This window comes from Platichthys flesus, chromosome 15 (assembly GCF_949316205.1).
Source record: "Platichthys flesus chromosome 15, fPlaFle2.1, whole genome shotgun sequence".
NCBI lineage: Eukaryota > Metazoa > Chordata > Actinopteri > Pleuronectiformes > Pleuronectidae > Platichthys > Platichthys flesus.
Genome location: NC_084959.1, coordinates 4,264,068 through 4,281,074, shown reverse-complemented (window position 1 = coordinate 4,281,074; position 17,007 = coordinate 4,264,068). Strand labels below are relative to the sequence as shown.

Below are 17,007 nucleotides of genomic sequence, written 5' to 3'. Positions count from 1 at the left end.
TCTCATACACTCCTCTGCTCTTTTCCCTGATGTCAAATAAATATCCAGACTTTTGAAGCTGGAGAAATTCCTCCTCTCTAAAAAAGAAAATCTTGCATAACGGATTGCAGAGATTTGTCTTCAGGAAAAGTGCAGAAACTTGTTTTTTTTTACGTTATTTGATTAGTTTTTTTTTAAGTTCAGTAAATCCAAAATTTTCCATCAGCTAAAGTTAATTATTGAACTTTAAATCCACGCTGATGCCCCAACACACCTGATGATTCATAATTCTGAAATCCAACTATAATCACAATTATAAGAAAAGTGCAGTTTTATAACACATCATGTAAAACAATGTATTCTCTTTAATGACAAATGCCTTGAGGATATTAAGACACTTTAATAGTGCTGATGCAACATCAGTGTTTCTGGAACAGATGAGAAAAGATTATCTAACTTTTTGGCACTTTTTTTTAATAGTAGCATGATTTTCTATAATAAAGACAAAAGAAGCAAAAGTTCTCAAACATAACAGAATGTAGAATTTGCAATTTCGTTAAATTGTATTCAAAGAAAAAAACTAAACTGTAAATCTGTAAAAAAAAAATATATATATATATATGTATATTTATAATTTGTGACAAGATGGTTGGTGTTAGGGAAACAATATGAGAAATACCAATAAGTCATTAGGGTTTGATACTCAATAGTAATTAGTTCATAGTTAATGGTGCATTATGGTCTGTTTAAAATACTGTATCCAAGTTTCAGTTGACTTTTTCAAACTTTTCAATTCCTAACAGCTGAATCAGTTACATATTTTGTGTAGAAGTATTAAAAGTTTGCAACTATTCCCGATTTTCCTCATTTTTAATGCATAGAAAATCCTTTAAATTACAATCTTGGTCGTAAACTTTTAGGAATCCATTATTTCTTCTGTGTTCCCTCTGCTCAATCCAAACAGTACAGGTCGTTGGGTTATGTCACGTCACAGAAAACATTGTGTGGAAGTCATCACTGTCGCCTATTCTCTCTCTGAAGCCTTTTCTTTCCCCCCCCCTCGGAGCAGGAACCCCACCCCCCCCAAAAAAACCACTGACAAAAGTCAGGTCTGTAACCCCTGCAGCCCCACCCCCGTGCTCTTTGACCTATAGTGGAGGCCTGGCTGAGCACAAACAGTGGTCGTCCCCTGAAGCCCCCCACCGCCACCTCCACCTCCGCCACAGGCTCCTGTTTCACTCGGCCAATGAAAGGGCCTACTGTAAATAACAGGGGCCTGGTTGACCCGGGAGTTTATCTGGGCCTGAGACCCCTGCATCCACCCTACTGTAACAGAGCCCGCCGCTCACAATAGACTCTCTCATGGGTGTTAGGCTGTGGGCTCTTTCCCCTCTGTGCCCACTCAGAATGGGGATTAGAAAAAAAAAAAAAAAAGGGCCCCTGTCAGGTCCTCGGAGGGGGTCAACCCCCTCCAAACCAGCATCACAACCCCATCCCACAGACACTTTAGCCTTTGTCCCCGTGTGAGACTTGGGAGCAGGGAAGGATGGAGGGAATGTGGAGGTGGAGCTACAGCCTGAGACCAATCACTCTGACAAAACGCTGGATCAAACTCACGGATTCTGAAAAACAGCATCAAAGCTCGAGTCTGTTTCCTTCTCCTCCACAAAAACCCACCCGATCCAGAAGGGAAGCACAATTAATCAATCATCAATCAATCACAGGTTTTTTTTATTGTTTAGCCCATTTTCACAAACATCCTCTGCACTCAACTGCTCGACAAGTGTGAGGAAAACCACAAAAACAACAGACACACACATGTGTTTCCTCTCCCAGGACGGACAGAGGGACAATGGACGTCTCTCGTAACAGGGAAAAGATGGTGTCGGACACAAATGAAGAGCTGTGTGATTATTTAGTTTTAAACAAAAGAAAATGTCTGACAGAGATAAATGGACACTTGTCAGTAATGGTAGTATGAGTGAGTGTATTGTGTTAATGTGTGTTACTTAGTGTTGAAAAGATTGATCAATTTATTGATTAGTCAATCGCCCAAACATTCATTAAATTCAAGCCATTTTTCCAAGAAAATGTAATTTCAACCAATTTAACCGTCAACATGGGAATTTGTTTTCTTGGGCAAATAAACAATTACAATTTGTCAAATTTAATTTAATTACACTAAAATATGACTGTTAACTGCAGCTCTGGTTTTAATCGTCCTCCTCGATCGTCAACATTTCAGATCCTTTGCTGGCTACGAGCGAGTAATATGAAGACGAGGGGAGAAAAATAAATAAAGTAAGGTTCAGTGAAGAGGAGGATGATGAAACGTCTTCACAGGCTGTCAACGTGTGTGTGTGAGGAAGAGAGAGAGAGAGAGAGAGAGAGAGGGGGAGACAGAGAGAGGAAGGTTTCGGGTCAGAGGCTAAGTGAAATATATCCCCACTCTGAGGCATGCAAGAGAGAGGATGCAGGAAGCTGAGGGCCAGAGATAAGGGCACAGACGTGGGCGATAAGCACCCAGACACCTGTAAGGGAAGCTCCAGCTCCTCGCCTCAGACCCACGCTTCACAGGAGGCAATAAAACACGAGGCAGGGAAGGAAGAAGAAAAGTATAAGAACAAAACCATCAGAGGGAAAACTGCCACCACTGCCGCTGCTGCTGCTGCTGCTGCTTTTCTTTCCCAGCAGAAAGAAAGGTGGCGGTGGCGGGTATGGATAAAACTCCACCCTGTTTCACAGCGTGCTTAATGGCAGATGGCGGGAGCCTACAGCATCATTTGTAAGGTCAGCGGCGAGACAGGAGTGGCAGAAATGATGCTGTTTGAGTCATGACATGTCAGAGCCCACCGCCTCAATGATCAGTCCAGGAAATGGAATGGCTTTTTTCTTTTTCTTTTTTTTCCTCCTCCTCTCTTTCTCTTTACTATCCCACTCTCGCCTCTCAGGGCCCAGGGACAAACAGAGCAACACAAAACAATCTGGGAGCGGTCAAGAGAGACCTTGGAGACGCCTGACAGTCGGGCAGTAAACAAGAGAGACAGGATTCATAACGTGTCAGGAGAGAAATTCATGGGGATGATTATGGCGGGGGGGGGGGGCATCTGACCGATTAAATGATGCCTCGCCATCAAATAACTCGTCAGGGGCATTCTGGGAATTACGACGCCAATTAAAGACAGACTGATATGATTATAACCCGACGTTTTCCAGTGGTGGGTCCGTGTGATTAATGAGTCCGATCTCACAGGAAACAATATGAATCTCATCTTTTAATCATAATAATAAATTAATCCAGTCTGTGCTGTGACGACCATATTATATTTATTGTATTTTTGACTAAATTTCTGTTTTTGGCTAAAAAAAACTAACAAAAAATAACCTGAAATAAAATAAAATTAATTTATGAGGAGATAAACTCTTAAATGCAACTTAAGAGTTATAGTCCACACACAAATGAAATGTAAATTCTTTCTTATTGTTTATTTATATATTTTTTTATCAAATAGGTTGATGGTTTGTCAAAAAGTTATTGGTGAAGTTTAAACGATGCACATGAATTGTAGATACGGCCTGTGGCTCTGTTGGAAAGTGAATTATGTAATGTTAGATTTAAATAAATTAAAGATTTGAGGCCAAGTTTTCAGGGACTTAAACTAAGAGTCGATTAGGAGCCAAAAATCTGGAGCCAAATATAACTTTATAGTTTCAGTTGCACTTTTAGGCTTGTTTGACAAAACCAGAAACATATAGAACAGAAATGGAAAATAGCATCTTTCTCCTGATGTTATGAAGAAATGTGTGTTTTATAGCAGAAGGTGAAACGAAGATGCAGTTCTGGTTAAACTGGTCCATCGTGTACTGGTTGTCCATGAAAACCCCTGAAACCAAGATTTTTAAATATCAGAACCTCCTGGTTTGTTTGAATCTCATCTAATAAAGGGAAACGTTCAAAACCAGAGATCTGTTCTGCATGCATTCTCCGACATTACACCCGGGCGACTTACTCTGTTTTCAAACATTCCTTCTCTTCAAGCAGACAAATCTCCCTTCAATTCAATCCCACCCCCACCTCGCATGCAGCCCTATGTGAGGAGGGGGGGGGGGGGGCGGCCGGCCGTTCCATCATCAGCTCCCTGCCTCTGCTAATCTCTCTGGGCGTCTTCGGTCAGCAAATACATAAATCAATTATAGTTTTAAGCTTTATGCCATGATTTACCCAACTGATCCCTCCTGGATTACATCGGAGCTTAAAACGTGTCGGTCGGCGCTGAGGCTCCGAGTCGCCCTGACATTCACTGCACCCCCGCCACGCCGCTCGGCGAGCAGCATGTCAGCCGCCACAGAAACACGGAGGTGAGAGCGTTTTGAGCCGGGCGACGGGCAGATAGGCCGCTCGTTCCTCCTCCTCCTCCTCCTCCTCTGTAGTAGTAGTAAAATTGTCATTCCTTGGAGTGTAAACCCTGATAACCTACAAGTGTCAAAGGTCCAGGGTCTAGACGGAGAGTGTTGATTAACCTGAGAAGGAGTAAGGTCTTTAAATCATTAACATGAAACACTACACGCTCGTGAGTCATGAGTCAAAATATGAGGCTCTGAATATACTGCTCATTTACCACAAGAGCAAAATCCTCAAGACAGCGAAGAGACTCATCTCACACTGACAGATATAAATGTGAAATATAAAAATAACTAAATAATTAAATAATGACTCACTAATCAGGTGCTTGTGGCCAATAAATGTGTGCTTTCATAAATAAGAATAAAATAAAAGAACATGCACTAACTTTGGATTATGGTAGAAATGTAAACGATTAAATAAAATTGAAATACATTAAATACTACTTGGGATGGAAGTACATTAAGTACATCTACTTAGTTGGGCTACTGTACCTTGTTTTCATGCATCTGTACTTTAATTGATTAGATTTATTTTTGGCTTACTTTCAATTTCACTCCACTGCATTCAACAACAAAGACATGTATTTTTTTACGGGAGGGGGGAGGGGGGGGGGCATTAGGGAATAGAATACACTCACTTGACTTTCACTTGAGAACATTGTTGTGTCTTTATTTTCTACTTTTAACTCAGCAAAATGTTTGAGTACTTCCTCCACCACTGCATACAATGACATATCTAGAAAAGTACTTCAGTATTTAATTAATTAATTAATGTAAACACAAAATTTGTTATCTAATAAAAGCTAGAATCCTAAATTTGATCATTTAACTAACAAAGCTGTGAATTCATGAATTCTCTATAAAGTGATTATTAGCAGATGTTCACAAAACCTTAAATGCATTTCTTTTTTCCAGTTTAGTCCGCAAATCTCTACAATCCAATCTGCCTGTTAACAAATTTGGTTTGTGACCAATCATCATCACATCGTTTGTGTATCAGCCAATATTACACAAAACCTGTTGGACAGATTCTCACCAAACTCGGTGGAAGGAAGTGGTACAGGTCTGGGAGAAGGTTCGGATTGGGGATATTTTTCCCATAATTCATGGATCAAGTAGAAACAAATGATTCGACATGACGTCTATTCTCTGTAACATTAATTCTAACAAGCCGGTTATGAGCAGGCAAAGCTAAAACTCGCTTCCACCTGTTGGGTCAACGTGGTTCCTCTGCCTCTGAGCGCTCTGGCCTCAGTTTCCTACCAGAGCGCTCCTTTGTGACAGGTGACTGTTGGGAGAACGGGTTGGGGGGGGAGTATAATTTTTATGACTAGCTTCTTAGCGTGCTGGTATCACTCCATTGGGGCCCCTTGCCAATCTCTGGCAAACCATTCAAGTGGCAACAAAGAGGCTAATTAGAAGCTCCCTCGCTGGAAGCCCGCGGAGGGCTCTGGTTTGATACTTCCCGGGGAGGCTCCGGGGCCTCTGAGGTGGCGGTGGCTCCACACAGACACACACACACAGACACACACAGACACACACAGACACACACAGACACACACAGGACATTTGTGAGCACACTTGGGTAGACCCTTTGGCTCCGGCACATTTGCTCATTGTGCCCGTCCTCCCTACGGTCCGCCAGAGCGATAGAATCAGAGCGGGGGACGCGACACATCTTCTTTCATGTGGCCGGGACCCAGAGAGGGGATGCTAATAGGATATCGATGGGATTAGAACCCAGAGTGTTCAGGTCCAGGAGAACAGAGGCAGGGCTCCATGAACTAGAACTAAAACCCACTCAGCTTTATAGCCAGATCATTCTAATTCTATTGACTTTAGCTTTTTAAATGGGAAAGGTGACAATGATGCATTCACTTTAATACAGTAGGAAAAGTGAAGAGGGTGTGTTTATTCTGATAAATGGTCAAAAACACAAATAATCTGCGGTCACATCCACACACAAACACACACATTGTGTATCCAGAGGAAACAGTGGCACAACCCTCTCCCCCCCCTGCCAACACTTGCAGCAGCTTCTGGTGAGAGCAGATAGGAATCAGGAAGTTAAAGGCCGATAACACATTTGCATGTCACCTGATAACTGGCTGTAATTAGTACTCCCGTTGAGCGCCCCCCCATCCACACACACACACACACACACACACAACAACAACAAAACAAAATAAAAACCCACAGCACGCATGGACACACACACACACACACACACACACACGGTCAACTTCCAGTACAGTATGTTATCCTTATCCCTCCCTCCAGACCGCAGGCCCCCACAGGGACAAAGGACGGGGGGCCTCCGTGTGTTCGTTTCATGGCCGCCGCTGCCACAGCGCATCAGCCGAGGCCACGTCTGCCGGGCGCTGTTAGCCACACGGAGGCAGCTGGTCGCGCCGAGTCAAGCTGCTAACTTTTATTGTGCAGGCACCTCCCTCCACTCTTATCTCAGGGAGGGAGGGTGATCTAATCAGCCGGCTGATTAGATCACATTCCCTCCATTGCCATAGCCACTGTCTGGATGTTAAAGCCCCCCCCCCCCCCCCACATCTCTTGAATTGGTCCCTTCTCTTTTTTTCCCCTCCCTCCCTCCCCTATACAATAAAAGGATCTCAATTCTTTTTTAAAAAGCAGCTTCACCACATGTGAGAAGGTGACTCGCCACCTGACGTCAGTGCACGACAGTAAAGTGCTTGATGTGTAATACGGTGTGTGTTTGTGCACGCACCTATATCCGAGTGTGTGTGTGTGTGTGTGTGTGTGCAGTGAATTCCACCTGATGTAGCCCCCCTGTGTTAAGTCTTTAATCGATACATCTCCCTATCCTGACAGTGAGGACAGAGCCCAGATCTGAGATCAGAGCGATGGCGGTGTAAATCTTTACGGTTCAACCGGAGCCTTTTAAAGCCTGTCTATAATTGGGCTTCAGCCAGCAGCTGCCTCGGCCGCAGCCATCACCGTGGGCCCCCGGTCAAAGCTCCGGTTCCTCGGGGGCATAAACAAACCCTGCACCTCCACTAAGGGCAGAGGAAGAGGCACCTGTGTGAGGATAAAGAGGAAGACGAGGTGGCAGCCAGACTTGAATAAGCCCTCTCTGTCTGTGGTGCGGGTTTTTCTTGGAGTGGGTTTCCTTCTTTTTTCTATTTTTTTTGTTGAGTGAGGCTTTTTTGTGCTATTGGATTATTACACCAACATGTACTGTACCTCTGAGTGCAAGTCAGGAGGACTTAGCTCACTGAGTGATTTCAAATAGAGGGTAATCCACTGCCATGTAATAGAAGCTTTGTTGCTGGGCTGCTTTCAGGAAACTGCAGGGAAATGCAGGTTGGGCTCCTAAGCTCGCTGCTACTGCTGCTTTGGTTTTAGGTTATTGAGTCATTTTTATTTTAGGCCAGAGTTGATCAGAAATATGATACAGCGACTATCTGACAACAAGTGTGCATCACTTCTACGAGCGGCAAGAAATAATCTCCCCTTTTCACTTCCTTTGAGTTTAGCGGAGGAAACCACCACAGTTATCTGATAAGGGAGACGTGCACATGTTGCACATTCTGCATTAGGTGGGTGTGAATGGATTCCTGCTGCAACATGCACACTGGAAATTAAGATGCAATCTCCAAATGAGATGCATGCTTATAGATTTTGGAGGAAAATGCACAGTTTCTGATCTCTGAGTCTTTCACACAGCTGCTGAATTAGATGTTAAACCGAGAAAGAATAAATATTGAAAAGTTGCTGCTATTCCATCGTGAGACTCTGTCTTCACGTGGCCTGACGAGTGTCTCACTGTAGGACACCCCCGGCGTCTGATGATAACAGAACCACTGAACCATCCTGGCTTCTTTACCGTCCACCCAGCCGCCCTCGTGCTGCACGGTCCCCTGAACCCAACCACCCTGCTGCTCACGGCGTGAACGTATAGTAAGAAAACGGTGGTTAATGGTTGATAGCGGCCAAAGCACACAAGTGTCAGGGTGGAAGGGAAATCAGCTCGAACGCCTTGCACAGGTCTCCTGGCGATGTGCAAGGTGTGTGTGTGTGTGTGTGTGTGTGTGCATACATCGTTATCACCTGCACCAAACGCTATGGGCCGCTATCTGGGCTGGATCTGCTCTTGGTTTACTGAGGAGGAGTGCCAAGGGTTATCTGTCCCCCTCTGATATGCACAGATAAGAGCCTTGGGCCCGCTGTTTAAACACCTGGGGCCCGGGGTAGTGGAGCGCCCTCTTTCCCCCCTCTGCCACAAAGGGAGAGGAAATGGAAGAGCAAACGCCGGCTGCTGCTGCTGATGAAGAGGGGAATGTGTGTGAGAAGTAATGAACACAGGAGTGTGTGCGCGTGCTGAGGTTAATGCGGGGGTGATTATTCCCCCCCCCCCCCTCCCCCCCCATCCACACTCTCCCCCTGCTTACCCCAATACTTTAATCAATAATAACAATAACAGGAGCAGGAGCAGAGCGGCAGCCATGCTTTGACTTGTCTCAATCATGCCACCCCCCCCCCCTTCTCTGTCCCCTCAGAGAAGGGGGGGGTCTTTTTTTCAAGGCTATGAAAAGACAGAGTTAAAGCATTGATGGTTTCCAGTAATGTTTAACGGCTATATGTTGGAAAGGCGCTCCTTTAAAATAGGCTCTTTTTTCACTTATGTGATGTACATTACAGCGAGGGTCAGTCATTTGCATGAGAATGGACGATTAAGTGAAAGAGATAAACCCAAGGCTAGTTCCCGTGAATTGGGCGCTGTGTTTGGAATACCAAGCAGTGGAGGGTTGGCTTTTTTCCTTTTTTCTCCCTCCCTGCTCCTCGGCCTCTGCAGAATTAGCCCCCTGCATCATGCATTTATTTTTTTTCCAATAATCACTCAGGCCTTTCCTGTGTTGATTATTTTCTCAGTGCAAGGGTTACTAAAATATTGCTGTAATCCTGCCCCCCCCCCCCCCGACGCTGCGAGCGCACTCACCCCGGGCTTCCTCCAGGAAATAAATCCCGGGCTTGTCAGTGGGGAGGTGGTGGTGTGGACTGCTGGAGGAGAGAAACGCAGGGGAGAAGCTGTTGTGGTCAGACTGGGGGGGGGGGGTGCTTAGATTCGGTAAACTGACCCTCAGGCCCCCCGATATAGTGTGGCCCTTATTTAGTTTTATACATTTCTCTGGAAGGTCACTCCAGATATAAGGCTGTGTGTCATTTGAAATCTATCACCTTCAGCACCGACACGCTTCCTAATTCTCCAAACAACACATCTGTTAAATATTAACTGTTGTCTAAATATATGAAAGCAGCCCTACAAGTAAATTAGATTCGATTAAGAGGTGATCTGGTTAAAAATGTACAATTCAATGACTTAAATGAGGAAACTAAGCCCTTTACTTCAAGGTTTTTTTCCACATCTTATCAGCACATGTTGCTCGTTTCCCGTGGGAGACTCCTCGCAGACCACTTGTGGAGCCCGAACACAAAGCAGTCAGTCTGCGTGGGTGTTTCTTTATGATATAATCCAGGGGCACGGAGGAATGAAAGGGAGCAAAGACTCAATTTATACAGGAAGTGGGTACTTTCGGGTGCATTCACTTCAACATAGACACACAGACACCTCACACCAGTGACCTGTGCCACATCTGGAAACAATTACGCTCGTGTTTGACTTGACCTGTTTGCCCACATGAACTCTGCCAACTTCTTTTTTTTTTTATTTTAATGTGTGTTTGTTGCCGAGGCAGTGGGTGACCCTGACACGGAGGCGGTGGGGAAATGACGTGTAATTAGTCCGAGGGAACACAACTCCGCTCGTCTGGAAATAAAACATCTTTTATTCACATCAGAAGAATCAGCACCTTGACAGGCCAGACACCCGAAAAGAGAGAGAGAGAGGGAGAGAGAGAGAGAGAGAGAGAGAGAGAGAGAGAGAGAGCACGGACTTGATTTGCCAACAAATGACCCACACTGGAGGAGCGTCTGAATTATCAAGCATCTCAGGGAAGCACAGCAGACCTTTCATGTGCGGATGGCCGAGCAAGGCAGCCCGGATGATGCAATGTTTGATTTCCCCACTTCAGGAGGATTTCAGGACAGCACGTCCAATATTAAACAGTGTCGTGTCGGTGTATCAACCAGTCCAAATTAACCCATTAGAATGCTATGGGGCGAGGCGGGCGAGATCAATGCATGAAACAGTTTGGAAATCTCCTTTGATACAAGATTTCCCAGCTTGAGCGAATTGATGAAATTCCTCTTGAAACGCAGGCAACCATTTCACACGCCAGACTTTCTTTTCTTTTTTTTTCCTCCAGACAGACAGAGAGGAGTGTGTAGCCTGTCCTTTAGCACGGCGACGCCACATCAGTGCATCACTCACAGGAGCTGCAGAGCATTTGGAAAGCTGTTGTCGAAGCTTTTCGAACGCAGCTCGGGGGAATTCAAACAAACGATTGATAATGTCGGACCGAGGCAGAAACACCGGTTTTTATCCCGTGAATAATGAGCTCTGATCGATAGCGAGCGCACTTTGTGTCAACACCAAGAACCTGCTGAGTAACTGACAGACATAACTGACCATCCGAATATAAATAAAGACCACCTCTCTTCGGGGGTAAAAGCCATTCTGCAATATTCTGTGTTTTTTTAAGAGACGAGACCAAATCAGATGTAGAAGCAGAGAAGCTTGGGACTGGATCTGTGCATACCAAGATACCGACTAGGGCACAAGGGGATGGGTGATCGGGTTCAAATCCTCACGTGAACTTTAACCACAGTGCATTCCGATTGATTTAAACAAACACTGCAAGGTGAGGAGGTGGCTCTCAAGGTAAGAACAAGGCCTGAGGGTTAAAAAAATAAATAAATAAAAAGAACTGTGACGGTGCAAAACCACACACAGAGGTGATGCAAGTACATTCCACAAGACTGATAATGAGAAGTCTGAAAGATGCAGAGGTGCTGACCTATGACACGAAGCTCTGAGGGAGGTTTGTAAAGAGTCTCCAGGTTGGTTCCAGTGTTCAGACTGAAGTTTCCAGGCCTTGAGATCACTTTCTATTGCCTGTGCTGGTTTACCACCAGTCCCCTTGTCCCTTGTCCCTGAGCCCAGGTTCAGCGCTCATATCCTGGGCTGACCGCTTACTCTAATTATCAGGCTAATAAGGGCCACCCCCCCCCCCCCTGTGCAGTTATGAGAAGGGGGAGGAGAGCGGGTCCGGGATAAGGGGGTATCACTTTCGGTAAGTGTGTTATAGCTGCCACCCACAATTTGTAAGGTGTGAGTTAGTGTGTTAGACTGTGCTTCCTGGGCTCGGACTTTATTGAAGGAGAGGATCTCAGGAAACAGAATTTAGGTTTGTGGCACAAATCACAGAGATTCAGAAAACTAAATTCATCTGTTCTCCATTAGGCAAAGACTCAAACTGTCAAAGGCACAAACTGGTGACTTACAACCGCGGAAGGTTTAAAACCATGTGACTGTTCCCCACAACAATCATGGAACTAATATGTATGCTGCGTCTACAAAACAACTGGATTAAACATGACTAAATATGATAAATCTGCTCAAAAGCATTGTACATTTCAAGGCCAAGACAATCAGTAGCTAGAGAACTGTGTCTTACCTGTGCTGCTCCACGGACTCGTTGTCTGGCAGCTCTGCACCGCACACATTGCAGCGCTCGTGCTGGTTCCTGCCGTCTGGTTTCAGGCCCACCGCCAGCTCCCCGAGCTTGTTGAAGAATTCCCTCTGGATGAAGCTCTGAGGCAGGAGGGCCCCGTAGGCACTGAAGTCCATAGACATGGCCAGGGCCGGGGACATGGGGAGAGCGGAGGCCATGGACACCGGCATGGACATGATGCCATCTGATTTGTGATTGACGGGTAGGGCGTACAGCGAGGCCAGGTGTTTCTCCGTCATCCCAGCCATCGCCTCCAGCCCCATCTGGCTGACCTCGGCGTGGTGGTCGCCCATGCCGTCATCGCGGACGTAGTGCAGCTCCCGGGCGCTGGTGATCACGCTGCTCCTGGTCGGTGTGCCGGGGCCGTCTCGGTTCCTGTCCTCGCCGCCTCGCTCTCCGTTGCTGGAGGCGCTGGACTCCATGTTCTGAGGGCTGTCGTGGCCGTTGCCGCCCATGTCCACTTGCATCATCTCCGTCTTGATCTCGGTCATCAGGTGGTGGGCGTTGGCTTGGACAATTTGCTCGGCAGAGAAGCCCTGCTGGAGCAGAGACTGGCCGATGCTCATCAGGCTGTCCACAGCAGCTTTGGTGGGACTCAGGCTGGAGACGCTGAAGGAGGTGGACACCGAGGGACTCTGGTCCACCATCCCGGAAAGGGAGGCTTGCTGGGAAGCGGTCAGATAGGGACTCACCACGGAATGTTGTTTAGAGTTCTTGGCTCCGTTGTGGCCTTTGCGCTCTTCGTCCTCCTCCGTGCTTCCGTCATTAGCAACGTCGTTCTCGTCCGAGGACTGGATGGTCTCCAGGATCTTGAGACATTGCTCCTCCAAGTACTCGATCTCCAGGATCTCGGCTGCATACAGGAGGTCGTCCAGGTCCTCCACCTTGGCCTGTAGCGTGGCAGTGTAAGCATACTCCAAAATCTGCTGGAAAGTCTTTGGTGAGAGAAAGTCCAGGGTGTAATGCTGGCTGTTGCGGTGGAAGAGGATCTCGAACATTTTGCTGGTGCAGGCGAGCACGGTCCGGTGGGCGTGGAACTCCTGAGTGTCAACCATGATGACCACGTCACACAGGGTCCCGGCCAGACGCATCTGGTTGGCCTTCTGCAGCAGGGCGGTGGGGTGGTTGGGGTTCTGGAGCTGGATCACACCCATCTTAGTTAAATCCATTTTGACGATGCAAGCCACGAGGCCGACTCATGAGGCTCGCCTTCCCCACTCCGCAGTGTTTTTAGCTTTCTTTGTAAACAAGATGAAACCTGAGTGGAGACAGAATGAAAAAGAAAATCAGCAAAAAAATCTTTAAAGCTTTAAAAACCAACAACTGCTCTCCTTTTATGGGGGGGTCAAAAATGTAATGAACGAATTTAACTCGAATTATTCTCCGTCGTCTTTGACAAAAGAACATTCGACAATTAAATGTTGACAATGGAAATTAAATGAATTTAATAAATTCACAGTTTTTTTCTAAATGGAAAAAACGTGAAATCAGTGGAGTTGCAAATTGCACACGTCCTGCAGGGACGGCAGCATTGTTCTTAAAAATCCGTGAATAGTATTTACTGTATATTTCTGAAGGGGGGGGGAGACAAATTGTGTGGCCGTCCAACAGGCTCACCCATGCATACCAATCAGTCCAACATATGCCACGTTAAAGAGACGTCTTCATTCGGTTATCTGACCAGGGGGACGCACACCAGTTAAACAAGTGGGAATTGTGGGATTCTTTTTCCAGTGCTGCTTTGGCTCACAAAGACCGTCAGCAGCCTTTTCTGAAATTAAATAGCATCTTACTCAGTATTCCCATCACAGACAGGGGGTTGGGGGGGGGGGGGGGGGGGGGGGGGGGGGAGAGAGAGCAGGGAGCAGCGGCCAGAAATGGGTGGAAAGGAAAGCAGGATGAGGCAAAAGCAACACACACACACACACACACAACACAACACAACACACACACAGCCTCTGCTCAGAGTCACCAGTGTCCAAGATCCCGGATGATTTGTCGCTGTGACAGTTGTTAACTTGATTATTGGAGTCAACAGCGCGACGTGTTGCTCCGGCACACCACACTCTGACCTGCGCCGGAATAACAAGGGCTCACATTTAATTGGTTTATGTGGATTTTTGAAAAGGAAACGATCATCTCTGTGACTCGTGTGGACACACACTCGGCTTCGGCTGGAAAAGGTGTTTGTCCACCTGATATTATGGATTACTAAAATCATAATAGCCACGTCTTTGAAGTGCAGGTATTAGAGTTGCATGAATGAATCACTAAAAGCCAAGTGCCTCCATTGACCCACATTCTGGATTGGATCATTGACGGCCAGTTGTTTGTCCAGTCTATTGTGACTCTGTGCTTTTATTCTGTTAGGGAATTTCTTTCATAATCATTTTTGAAAAACTCTTTGTCAAATAAAAGCTTTATTTTCTGTTCAAAAAATTAACAGAAGTTTCTGAACATTTATTTTCCTTCCTCAGTAAAAGACAAAGAGAGAGAAAGAAGGGGGGGGGGGGACGAGCTCTTCAACAAGAGGTTCTTAAAAAAAAATGATTAATCTACAAGTTCCAACCGGAGAATTCCGTGTAAATCGGCTGTTATTTGCGTTAAGGGTCATGGAGAATAAATAACCATGTTGGGTCACTGGACAGTTTGTCTTTTTCTTCTGGAGAAGGGGGGGGGGGGGGTGCACATTGACTAGATCGATATGTGAAAGGTAATGATGAAACCCCCGGGTTCTCATTCAGCCTCTCAGTCCACACAGAGGTCACATACCCGCCACCTCCAGACACTATCTTTATTACAGGTGAGCCAATATATAGCTGCGATTTACGGCCCCGTCAATGATCGATGCTTGTTGCGCTCTGCAGGTTCCACCGGGACACGATGCAAAGTTGCACGCTCGTGGGGGGGGGACTTAATGATATAGAATACAAATAAAATTATAAAAGAGGCACGTGGAGCTGCATGCGTGCGTGCGTGCGTGCGTCTAGACAGCGTTAATATTGGCCAGACGCTCCAGACAAATTATACACAGCGTTATGCATTATGCAAAAAAAAAAAAAAAAAAACACATTAAGTACATTAAGCCGGGACCGGTCCTCTCCCCGGAGGCCAATGCAGACCGCGGACAATAACCACATTAGGGACCGACTGCACAGAGAGAGGCGGCGGAATCAATCCGATCACGGGTTGTCTGCCATCGCGCGCCTCGGAGACCCAGCAGCCACAACAACAAGAAGAAGAACCAGCGTTCAATATTCCAGACCATGAGCCGCACTGACAACACGCGGGTGCGGGGAGAGCAACACACACAGACACACGCACACACAATGGCACAACCCAGAGACACACGTACACGCACACAAAATAAAAGTGTTCACGCTTCGATCTGAGGAACGCACAGGTGGACTTTGTTTGAGGCAAATCGTGGCCGCGCACAATCACGCGTGGAGCTGCGCGGAGGAGACACAGGGAGAAATAGGAAAAAGTGAAAAGGTGGAGGAGGAGGATCACACACAGTGTCGATAACAAATCAATTTGCCGTTTCCCACCTCACAATTTGCTGCTGCGCACGCGACCCCCGGGACGATTATTGTCAACCGATCACCACCTCCAGGTCCCTGTCAGTCAGTCAACCAACCAACCAATCAATCAATCAGTCAGTCTCCGTGCGTGTGACTGTACAGTGACGGGGTTCGGGTTTGTTTTCTCGCGTGCAGGCGGTGGGGACCAATGTCTCCCGGTCCTCACCGTGATGTCATCACGGCTAAATGAGCCACACTCTGGTGCTTCTGGAGACACAAGGACGCGCCGGCTGCTGTCTACAAAGGAAAATGCGTAATTTCCATCAAAAAACGAGCGAACGGCGGAGTCACACGGAGCGAGGCGTCATGTGTCGTCTGGCTCCCGGTGCAAGAGCCCAGACCTCACGTCCTCTGGCTGCGATCTCCGGCATACTAACACCACACCGAGAGAGAGAGGGGGGAGAGAGAGAGAGAGGAGAGAGGGTGGGGGGGTTGCGTCAACCTTAACATCTCAACAATACGCGACCGTGCGTAAATGCAAACTTCGCCACCTTGCAGCGGCGCCCAGGTGAACACTTGTTCCCACGGAGCGCTGCGCCGCGCGCGGGTCCAACTTGCGTGTGCCAAAAGTCGCGTTCGCTGCTAACTTCAGCGCGAGGTTGAACGAGGACAAGCGAGACGGAGGGTTGAAAGAACACACACACACACTCACACTCACGGACACACTCCGCGCTGCAGACACGCATCCAAACATCCATATGGTGAATGAAAGTGCGCAGAGAAAACAGTGGCACACGCATGCAGAGCCGCGGCGGCTCGGGGCACTTGTCGCCGGGGGAGAGAGGGGGAACCGCGGCTCCGCTCCAGCCCCCGGTGCGGTACTCACCCTCCAAGTTGCGCGCCTGCCTGCGAGTGTGTGTGTGTGCGCGGACTCCGGCTGGTGGCGCGGGGATCGGGGGGCTACAGGAGCAGAGTCAGCTCAGTTCGCAGGACCCGCTCTCTCTCAACGCGCACTAACTCCTTTCTTCTCTCGCCTTAGCAAATCATCGCGGCGGCGCTGACGTCAACCAGGCAGCCAGTCAGCCAGACGAGCAGCCGGCGTTCGCTCCTAGTCTGTGCGAAACGCTGAGAAAGTGAGACACCTAGGGGGCTGTCTCGTGTCAAGCGGCTGCTGAGCAGGCGGCGGTGGCGGGGAAAGGTGAGCCCCACCCCCCTCTCATCCATCCATCAGTCCATCCATCCATCAATCCATCCCTCCATCCATCCAGCTGTTTGAATGCACATGTTATTCCCCAAACTCCAGCCATGCAGGGGCTCGCTTCATAATTTGAAGGTCCTATTGGGGTTGAGTGAAGTAGGAGAAAGGTCCCCCCCCAATATCGAAACCCATTTTCAATTTAATCAACGTGTTTAAATGGAAGCACAGATAT

The 17,007-nt window shown here is 47.2% G+C and overlaps 1 protein-coding gene across 2 annotated transcripts in view; it reads right to left on the bottom strand.

Moving 5' to 3' along the window:
- zbtb16a (zinc finger and BTB domain containing 16a) overlaps nt 1–16,673 on the bottom strand; it is a 106,712-nt gene extending 90,039 nt beyond the window's left edge. The window contains exons 1-2 of one of the 2 annotated variants that reach the window (XM_062405702.1): nt 16,464–16,673; nt 11,997–13,311 (exon numbers count right to left, since the gene is read on the bottom strand). In XM_062405702.1, the coding sequence (XP_062261686.1) occupies nt 11,997–13,222 (1,226 nt within the window). In that variant the 5' untranslated portion in view covers nt 13,223–13,311; nt 16,464–16,673. Of the gene's footprint in view, nt 1–11,996; nt 13,312–15,604; nt 15,960–16,463 lie in introns of those variants that run through there. The other variant, XM_062405703.1, reaches the window with a different exon arrangement.
- Nucleotides 16,674–17,007: the final 334 nt, after the last annotated feature.